Here is an 11,171-nt window from a genome sequence, read left to right on the forward strand (position 1 = left end):
AATCCTGCAGACACCCTGGTGACTATTGGTTACATGTTGGGGGTCTGAAAGGCCTGCTGTGAAATTTCTCATCCACCACCCTCCGATGTTCTTTTCAGACAGTCCGTCCTTCACACCCTAGGTTCACACTGTCAATTACATTAGCACAACTGCCACTGCTAAAGTAGACAGACACCTTGTGGGGCAACATCAACATCCATTAGTTCCTAGTCCTACTAGCTAATTTCCATTGATTGAGAGAGCTGCAGTGCTGAAGTCAGGTGTAGTTGAGCAAACCAAGGTTTACAGCAGAGCTGGGGTACCTTGGGCTCCACAGATGTTACTGAACTCCACCTCCATCCTCCCTAGACATTGGCCATGCTTGCTGGGGCTGATGGGAATTGGAGTCCAACAATATCTGGAAGACTACAGGTTCCCTGTCCCCGGTTTACAGCAAACAACTAAACAATTCTACGAAATCTCGCAAGGGCCAAAAGAAAACAGCAACCCTTACAAAGCAAGGAAAAGGACATTTATTTACAAAGGTAATAATAACACATAAACTAGCTACAGAACTTCGGCTACGTTGCTGTTTAGCAGAACAACATTTTACAAATGGGAGCGGAGGTAATGTAAACACGAATATTCTATTCACAGGATAAAAAAACTTTGGTGCTACAAACAGATTTAAATAATACTGTGCAAGACGTAAAAGTACCAAGAACATGAAATTGCAGGTGAGGGTGTCGAAAATATTTTCAGAAGGACATATCATCACTCCACTGGGAATGAATTTCATGAGTGCTATTGTACAAGCTAATTTTTGTAAAATTACAGTTGAGAGCGTCCTTCAAAGTAGACATTAAAAGTCAGTTTTGTTGTTTTGTAGTTAGAATTTAGGGAGACAACACATGTTTTGAACTCCACTTAATATGAGTGGAGGACGTTCTGCCATGTGATCATAAGCATATTTATTCAGATAAATATGCCCTATGAAGCGTGCATAGGATCGCAGCCTTAGTTTTATTCAGTCATAGAGAATGACGTCACAGAACATTGTCTATACACTACCATGTTGTGACAGTTTTAAACAAGCTTAACTGTTGCAGCTCCCCCCTCCCCAGATTCCTGGCATGGGTGCTGAGGAACATGTTAAGAATTCCACCTAGTCTTTCTCATAGAACTTCACTTTACACTGCTGTAGGTTCGTGAAACTACCAGATTGCATTGCTGAAAATGACGGAAAGGATTGGGTATGTATACAGACGTTAGTTCAAATGTGTGGTGTGGATCTGCCCAACTGTAAGAAGTACAGTTTATTTCAATGGAAAGATTAAGCGTGTCTTTTAAAATAACCTCCACTGAAATCAGTGGGTCTTTAAAATCCCTAACTTCAGTTGGATTAGAGGGACGGGGAACCCCACACTCTGTAATAATACAAACTCACCAATCTTGCTTTCTGAACCACCCAGCAATTATTCCGCTATATGTGGTAGGAAATGCTTTGGCACAGAACTAATAGGGCCATGGCAAGTTTGGGCATTTCCCCCTCAGATCTGTGACTTTATAAAATATACGCTATTTCTAAGGATGGTCTAATGCTTCCAGGATTTCCTTCTGTGAAGGCAGTTCGAAAGCAAGCGATTGACCTTTTATTAATAGGTAACATCTGCCCCGCAGACAGAGGTGGATTTAGGGGCGCCTGAGTGGTTCAGTTCCACTGGGTGCAGAGCTTCGGAGGCACCACAACTATGATGTAGAATGAAATTATGGTGCTGAAATTTGAAACCCCACAGTCTGCCATTGCCCACAGATCCCTTAACTTAGCTACCAAAAGATGCGAAGCTGTATATATCACATTTTAAAACCTTCAGGTAGGTAGCCGTGTTGGTCTGACACAGTCAAAATATATATTAAAAATAACAATAATTGTCCAGTGACACCTTAGAGACCAACTAAGTTTGTTCTTGGTATAAGCCTTTGTGTGCCTTCACACTTCTTCAGATACCTTGTCCTTCCACTAAGAATCTCAGGACAGCACCCATAGCCTCACCCCCATTTTCTCACTAAAACCACCTTGTGAGGTAGGTTAGCTTGAGAGAGTGACTGACCCCAGGGAGCCCAGCAAGATTAACGGCTGCGTAGGGACAAACCTGGGTCTCCCCAGTCCTAGCCCAACACACTTAACAACTACACCACGGTGATTCTCACGAAAGTGCGTATTTTTGGTTTATCACATTGAGTTATGATGAGGAAGTTCATCAAAGCAATGCACGACATTATCCGCCTGTTAATCTTGCAGAAAACATGTGGTTGCTCTTGCTCTGTTTATACTTTTGGTTTCAGGGAGTTCACCAGGCTGTAGGATCTGTTGATTTTCGCCTTTCGAAAAATGTAAATCAATAGGGCTGCCATGGGCCCAGCCGCCGTTGCTAACGAAGAAACAGCAATGATCACAGGAGTCACGTAATCTGGCTCTTCTATTCTCTCTGCAGAAATCGGGGGGAAGATAAAGAAGTTGAGTGAAGTTGAGTTATTATATCAGTAGTGCTACCTTAAAGACAATACATCTTCACACAGAGTAGCCAATGTACTGCCCTACAGATGATGTTGGACTACAACTCCCATCATCCCTGACCTTTAGTCACGCTTGCTTTGGCTGATGGGAGTTGTAGTCCAACATCATGCAAAGTGTTCCATGTTGGTTAGCTCTGTCCTAACAAAATAATTCCCTTCCCTTCTGAATTTAACATCACTCTTGCTCCCTCCGAGAACTCAATTGTTTGCATCATTGTTAGGGATGGAGGAAAAATTCAATTTGGTACACCTTTATAAGTCAAATCCACAAAATTTGTATTTTCTGAAACAATATGTTCAATATGAATCCTTCAAAATCCACACCTATCCGAATATTGTGATGTAAATAATATTGACAAAAATGGATAGGCTAGGTCAAAAGTGTGCATAGAAATGAAGGTATTAGTAAAAATAACATACAAAAATGCAAATTGCTTGCAAAAATGTGCACATTAAAAGTGCAAGCAAAAAAGTGTTTGCTAAGATAAATTCATGCTAAAATGGTGATGAATTTTCTTGTGGATTTCTTTTAAAAAACACAAACACACAAATTGCTGCAAAATGTGGAGAACTGAATTTAAGACTGAAAACTGGAGAAACGGAGAGAACCAAAATGGACAGTTTCTTCCACTGCTAGATCTTCTTGAGTAAAGAGACATAATAAAACACCCAAACTGTTGCCGAAGACATGGTATTTCTGTTTTTCCTCCCTTAAATTATTTCCCATGGTTTAACTTCTTTTGCTGTACTCTTTTCGGCATGTCTTCAAAACATTTTTTGTTCAGACAAGCACATCCCGACACTTGGATGTTGTTCGGGTATCATGCTTCATTTTTATTTTTATTATTAGTTTTAATCTATTTTTATTGAGGATCCTAATATTTCTTGTAAACCACCTAGAGCTTATACTGCAGCTAAATACAGTGGTACTTTTGGATGTGAACGGGATCTGTTCTGGAGCCCCATTCGCATCCTGAAGCGAACGTAACACGCAACTGCACATGCGCGGGTCGCATTTCGCCGCTTCCGCGTATGCGTGTGACGTCATTTTGAGCGTCTGCACATGCGCAAGCGGCAAAACCCAGAAGTAACACGCTCCATTACTTCTGGGTCACCGTGGAGCGCAACCCAAAAATATTCATCCCGAAGCTACTTCAACCCGAGGTATGACTGTAGTTAGCTCTCTGGCTAACTCAGGTATTGATTGACTACAACTCCCATGATTGCCACACCTCTGGTGTGAGGATACAATAGTCGGGGAGGGGCAGTGAATTACTTACCTTTGACTATTTTGTCCTCTTCTGTACTGTTTCCAACATCATCAACTTTCACTGCGTACGTGATTGTATTGTTTCTGGATGCTGTATACGTTGTAAAGATTCTTCCGTTTGTGGTGAGTGAAGTTTCCTTTTCCGGATCGTCCCCTTTGCTGTCAGTCACTTGACGTTGAGTATTATAGGTTGTGCTCTTAATGGCGAAATCTTCCACCTCAGTAACAGTTTCAGTTTGATCTGTTAATGCTGGAGTGGAGGGTGACAATTCTGGAGTGGAGGGTGACAATTCTGGAGTGGAGGGTGACAATTCTGAAGCAGTTGGTGACAATTCTGGAGTAGAATGTGACATTTCTGGAGTAGAGGGTGACAAGACTGGAGAAAAAGGGGGATATATTTAGTGGCATTCATAATCAATCCAGATAAAAAGGTTGAGTTACACTGTGCAAATACTGTCAAATCAAGAATCACATACATATCTCAACTTTTCAAATATTTGGCAAACATTTGAGCATTCAGAGCTGGGGAGTATTCCAGCACTAAAAACTGAAGAGAAGGATTTAGCAGGCAAGTTAATTTCATCTCTGCCCTTAACCAAAAGTGAAGAGCACACAATCTGGCCCTAGAAATCAAAGCTGAACTTGTTTCGCTGTAAACCTTTATTTACCTTGAACAATTATTTCCACAGTTCTGCTTTCTTTCCCAGCCACGCTAACTGCTTCACACTCATAAAGTCCCATAGCTTCTGCCTGTATGGCTTTTATGGTTAAAGTAGCACCTTCCAAAATGAGCCGAGAGCCTCCGTTCAAAAGCTGCTTTTTCCAGAAAACATTTGGGGTGGGACTCCCATAGGTGGAACAAGTCAGAGTTACGGTGTCTCCTTCCTTCACTGTGTTAGAAGGTGCAGCGACAATCCTTGTATTCCTTGGTCCATCTAGAAAACAAAATGCAAAAAGGATGCACTTTATCCAAGCCTTGACTAAAGATGTGAGGTGTGTTCTGCAGATACCCTGGGGGGTCTTAAGACAAACCTCACAACCTTAGCCCCACAGCTGGAATATGGAGATTTGTTTTTTTCATTTATCTATTTCATTTATTTACACCACACGCTTCAAAGCAAAAGCTTTCACGAAGCAGCTTATGCTAACATTCCAGCGCTTTCCAGAACACGAAGGTCTTCTGCTAAACACATCTGAAGGCAAGAAGAGGGGCGCTTGGTCAGTCTTGACCTGTCTTACAGGGCAAGGGCACTCGGAAATGTAATACCGACACCGTTCTGCACTGTGAGAAGGCAGAGAGCGGGGCAGGCAGAGATACAAAGTCCACCCTCTTCCAGGGCCAACAGACACCATCTGCCCTGTAAGAAGGAAGAGAGGACTTGGGAGAGGGCTGTTTGTGTTCGTTTGTGTTTTTATTTTTATCTGCCAGAGAGTCAATGGGCGAATCACAAAACTGGAGAGCTCTAAAACTCAGTTTGGGTGCCTCAGCAGAAAGGCAGCATATAAATTCATTGAGTAAATAACAAATAAATAAAATAGATGCTAAGTATTGCTTATTTATTCAAACTTACATTCCACACTTAGTGTTTCTGCCCTTTTGACTTTCCCAAACTCATTCTCTGCTTCACACTCGTAGTCTCCTACATCATCAGGAGTCACTCTAGGGATGTGGACGACTCCATCCTTGCTATCAAGGACCACTTTTTCACTGGCTGATTTCCTCCTTATGGTGACCTTGGCAGCAGGGTTGCCCTTTGCAAAGCACTGCAAAGTAACACTTTCTCCTTCCTTAACTGACCCAGCAGGAAGGATGGAGAAGTCTGGAAGTCTGGGGGCATCTACGAGAGGAGAAACAACCACATTGCAAGCCTGTCATTAGTGTACGTTGTTAAATGTCAGTTCAGTAAGTTTATTGTGCTAGCCAAAAGCTCTGACCATTACATTATAGTGTACAAAATTCAAACATAGCAACAATACAACCAACACCAATAATATAGAGGAAAGAAAAATCAGATTAAATTTCTGCATCTCCAAAATAGATCATAGCAATATCATCTAACTCTTTCCAGTTTTAATTTTCCTTTTGCAGCCGTGCCAAAAGATCTACTTCGTGTGTCACAAAGCATTAGTGTCTCTCAGAAGAAATTGATCCGTATGTATTATTGCTTCCCTATGGTTTATTTATTTTCTTTACTTATCAAAATGTACTCATTGCTTAATTGTAGTAAAAACCAGCAAGTGGTTTACATTAAACAATGGCCAAATCAAGAGCCAAAATGGGATAGATCTATTATTACAGTCATATCTCTGGTTACGAACTTAATTCGTTCTGGAGGTCCGTTCTTAACCTGAAACCATTCTTAACCTGAGGTACCACTTTAGCTAATAGGGCCTCCCGCTGCTGCTCTGCTACTGACACGCGATTTCTGTTCTCATCCTGAGGTAAAGTTCTTAACTACTTCCAGGATAGTGGAGTCTGTAACCCAAAGTGTTTGTAACCCGAGGTACCAACAGGCCTTTTTTCAGCAAGGTTGTTCCCCAGTGTCACTAAATTTGTCACACACTACAGTGGACACGGGTGGTGTTGTGGTCTAAACCACAGAGCCTAGGGCTTGCTGATCAGAAGGTCGGCGGTTTGAATCCCCGCAACGGGGTGAGCTGCCGTTGTTCGGTCCCTGCTCCTAGCAGCTCGAAACCACGTCAAGGTGCAAGTAGATAAATGGGTACTGCTCTGGCGGGAAGATAAACGGCATTTCCGTGCACTGCTCTGGTTCGCCAGAAGTGGCTTAGTCATGCTGGCCACATGACCCAGAAGCTGTCTGCAGACAAACGCTGGCTCCCAAAGTCTATAGAGCGAGATGAGAGTGCAACCCCAGAGTCATCTGTGACTGGGCCTAATGGTCAGGGGTACCTTTACCTTTACAGTGTGTAAAAATGAAAACTAAGTCACATCCACACTGATGATGGTGATGATGATAATGGGATAATTAATCAGTGCTGCACCCTAGGTCTTGATTCTCTCCTGTACATATAATGTATCCCTGAAGACCAATTGTCTCAATTTACTTACAGTTAACATGCAATATTTGTGTTGTTTTCCTCGCCTTGGGCTCAAACTCCATCTCATCAATTGGCAGTTCAGCTCTGCATGTGACTTCTTTCCCATTATCTTCTTCACTGGGAGTAAACGTCATGCTCGCACTTTTCGTCTCGACAGATTTGTTAAGGGGTTCTCGGGAAAACTCTGTCATCCGACGAACCTCCCCTTCTATCTCCAAGTAGATCTCCAGCCGTTCAGCGGGATACACTTTAGGAACACGGCAGGTGATAGTGGCTGGTTCCCCCAGAATAAGCGGCTGGCTGATCTCTATAACAGGATCACTGGGGAATGCTAGAAATAGGACACAGAAGGAGAAAAGGTTACTCGAGAGAGGCTCAAAGTGGAATGCCTGCATGTTGTGCACACACCCTAAATTCAGGTTTCTGGTGTTTTGAGTATGATCTGCTTCTCAAGTCAAGACCTATCACAGCTGAAGGAAAACTGAAGCAGCAGTGAGGGGGTTTTCATATGCGAATTCTTCCTGACAGAAAGAACTTTCCAAATTCTGCATGTTGGTTGAACAAGTACCGGTACTCATTCAGTTGCATCAAAATATGAAGGACCCACTTGCTTCCATGTATTTAGAAAGCAACACGGAAAATTTCTAGAATGTGTTTTAAATTATAATGGCTCCATCTGTACAGTGGGACCTTGGTTCTTGAACTTAATCCGTTCCGGGAGTCTGTTCGACACCTGAAACCATTCGAAAACCAAGGCATGGCTTCTGATTGGCTGCAGGACGTTCGGCTTCCGAAAAAGTTCGCAAACCGGAACACTTACTTCTTGGGTTTTCGGCATTCGGGAACCAAGCCATTCAAGTACCAAGGTACCATTGTACTGGGGAATCGTCCCCCCTCACTGACAATATTCAATTGGAAACTCTTCAAGAGCTTGACTGTGCTCTGTTCACCTCCTGCTCACTTCAATGAGGCTTAAGAAGGATTTCCATGGAGATTTTGTTCAACACAGCCTATTCAGTATGTTAATGCACGCTGCAGAGAAAGCAGGTAATGGGAAGCTTTTTCTTCCTCTCACACAATACTAGAACTCAGGGCCATCTAATGGGCAACCTCACATATAAATCACTGCAGTGTTGGAAGTGGGAGGTTATTAGAGCAAGGACCATAGAACTGTAGAATTGGAAGGGATCCTGAGCAACATTTAGTCCAGCCCCCTGCAGTGCAGGAACATGCAGCTGTCCCATATGGGATTTGAACCTGCAACCTTGCCATTATCAGCACCACACGCTAACCAGCTGAGCTATAATGGTAGCAAGGCTCTTTGTGTCCAGATAGGGCTGCAGGTCGTAGATCAGCCAAAACTAATAAAATGCCTCTAAAAGTGACTTCATATACAGCGTTGGGTCCAAAATTGCTTAACTGAACTTTTTTGAGGAGGGGGTGCAGGCCCCTCACCCCAGGAGAATGCTACTCAATTTAGTCACACTGTATAAACTGGTGTGCAACCTTTCTCTGTTATCTGGGTTGTCTTGAGCAAAACAAACAAATCCAGAAACGAGCACAGATCAAATGAGATGCACGTGGAACAATGAACATGTAAAATCCTGGATCTAGACTGTGAAAAAAGCAAGGTGCAACTAAAACAGAGAAAACAAACCGGTGCCAAGCATTATAGTTATTAGTAGGTTGAAATGTGATTGTTTCAGAGGGTTGTGCAGGAATACTACTTACAGTAAATGTCAATTTGCACCCTCTTTTGTTTCCTGACATCCCCGCATCTAGTGTTGCAGAGATATTCGTGCTCGTTTTCAAAGCCAACCTTCATCGTTAAGACTGAGCTGCTTCCCCGTCGGCTCACATTTGCACCTAACGGGAAGTCAAGCTGAGTCCTCCAGAAAAAAGTGGGGTGATCACAGCCAGTTGTGTTGCACCATAGCTCCAGGTCTTCACCGATCTGTGCGGCAACTTGGTGGCCGGGCACAATGTCCTCCACTTTAAATGCTTTAGCTGAAAGAAGAGGGAAAGAAACAGGGTCAATCTCTTTAATTCAGTTAGGCTTTATATTTTCCTCTAATGACATTCCCCACCATATAGGCAACGTCTAAATCCATCAGATTGTCTATTCTCAACAAGTCATCTCCAGTCCACACCTCATTGAATTCAATGGCACATTCTGCCAAGCAAGCACACACAACTGTCTAAGCAAATACTGAACTGAGTTTCAGATGTCTGGGTTTAAATCTACAATTGTGACAGTTTATAAACCTATACAAATTTATGCTTGCTGGCAACCTAAAATCCATCTGTCACCAACTGATTTGAACAGCCGACAGCAGGTGAATTATTGCCCCAAAGGCCTTGTTTAATTCATTTCACTTGACCTGTTTAATACACAAGTTGATTTTGCATATACAACTGTAACAGTATTTCTAAAATTGCATGATCTGTACATAAGTACTTGGGCAGGAATTCCAATGTAAAATTACCTGGCTGGGAATATGCCCCATTGAACTCAGCAAGATTTAGGCTGCAATCCTAACCTCACTTTCAATAGGACTTACTTCTGAGTAGACATTTTAAACAGACATGGCTACCTACTTCAAGTAAGTCTTACTGAATTCAGGGGAAAGAATTTGTGCTATTTATGAGTAAACACAGGCAGGATCAGACTGTCAGCACGATCTTATGCATGAAGTCACTAATTCTCAGGAGTAGGGATGGAGGAGAAATTTTGTTCTGTTCATATTTAAAGCTGAAGCAAATTCACGCTTTCCAAAACAAAAATGTGTGCAGCTCTCCTTCAAAATTCACACTTACTTGAATTTTGCAATACAGTTCACCAAACAAAAAATTGCATATTTTGTGGGAAAGTGTGCATAATAATTAATATATTGGTGAAAAGAACTTAATTGCTTCCAACAAAGCATATGTTAGTTAAAACAGAAATTCACACTAAAGTGCAAAATGTGGATAACTGGAAAAATGATAAACAGGGATAACCAAAATGGACTGATCGACCTCCACTCAGAAGTAAGTTCCACTGCAGGTTTTGCTCTCAAATAAGGATTAGGACTACCCCGTTATTAAGGGGCTTCTTCTGCACCTAAATAATTTAGATTTATCATTGAAATTTCTTCCTTGCACCAGTGATGCTATTTTCCTGAAACCATTCATTTATAAGATAACAGTTTACGTGTCTCATACTACTAGACTGAGCATGCAATTTTTAAAAACACGCCTCACATCAAACAAACTAGGCAAAGCTTAGGCAAAGCCAAAACTCAACAGGTAGCAATGGTAGTACATATCTAAAAGCACAGAATTCCTGCCTCCTGAAAAATACCAAAGCAAAGCACACAACTCACAAGTTAGGACAGCCATAAGTAAAAGCGCCGTCAACGCTGACGAAGTTCCTCTTGACATTTGGCTGCCTTTCGTCTTAAACTGATATCGAGAGGGAAAAGGAAACCAGTCTGAGAACCTTGATGCTGCTCCTTCTGAAGTGAAAGCCAAGGCTTTTGAAAGTATTGGCTCCGAGAGGGAAAGCAGTGTGAGGAAACTCCATCTCTTTCTTTTTATATACAGTGAAGGAGGGGTTGGCTGTGGGGAAGGGGTGAGGTGGGCAAGACAAAGTTGGAATTTCCATGCCGGGAAACCCCATAAAGCAAGAGTAAAAAGTGAAACCCCCCCTCAGTGAGGAGTGGACTTGGAGTCGCTCCCTGGGCTTGGCTCCCTCTACTGCTTCCTGAGCTATATTTCGTTTCTCACAAAAAAAAAAAAAACCCTGACAACAGCATGAAAGAAAAACAAGAGGCTCTCTATCAAGAAGGGAGTTGGGGGAGGGAGGAAGAGAGAGAGAAAGGAAGAGCAAATAAATTTAAGTGCAGGAGAAAAATGAAAATCTAACAGGAAGGAATTTTAGGGCTCATACTACTGGGGGGAAATGGTGAAGAAAAAGTGTTAGGTAAAGGTAAAGGGACCCCTGACCATTAGGTCCAGTCGTGACCGACTCTGGGGTTGCGGCGCTCATCTCGCTTTATTAGCTGAGGGAGCTGGCGTACAGCTTCCGGGTCATGTGGCCAGCATGACTAAGCCGCTTCTGGTGAACCAGAGCAGCGCACGGAAACGCCGTTTACCTTCCCGCCGGAGTGGTACCCATTTATCTACTTGCACTTTGACGTGCTTTCAAACTGCTAGGTTGGCAGGAGCACAGACCGAGCAACGGGCGCTCACCCCGTCGCGGAGATTCGAACCGCCGACCTTCTGATCGGCAAGTCCTAGGCTC

The 11,171-nt window shown here is 42.8% G+C and overlaps 1 protein-coding gene across 1 annotated transcript; it reads right to left on the reverse strand.

The window, feature by feature from the left end:
• Positions 1–489: 489 nt before the first annotated feature.
• VCAM1 (vascular cell adhesion molecule 1) lies at positions 490–10,602 on the reverse strand. The gene is made up of 7 exons (XM_081195017.1): positions 10,252–10,602; positions 8,618–8,893; positions 6,897–7,217; positions 5,398–5,664; positions 4,495–4,761; positions 3,837–4,202; positions 490–2,468 (listed from the first exon to the last, which is right to left on the reverse strand). The coding sequence occupies exons 1-7, from the start codon at positions 10,307–10,309 to the stop codon at positions 2,308–2,310; spliced, it is 1,716 nt and encodes a 571-aa protein (XP_081051143.1). The 5' UTR covers positions 10,310–10,602; the 3' UTR covers positions 490–2,307.
• Positions 10,603–11,171: the final 569 nt, after the last annotated feature.

This window comes from Podarcis bocagei, assembly GCF_964188305.1.
Source record: "Podarcis bocagei genome assembly, chromosome: 5".
In the NCBI taxonomy this organism is placed as follows: domain Eukaryota; kingdom Metazoa; phylum Chordata; class Lepidosauria; order Squamata; family Lacertidae; genus Podarcis; species Podarcis bocagei.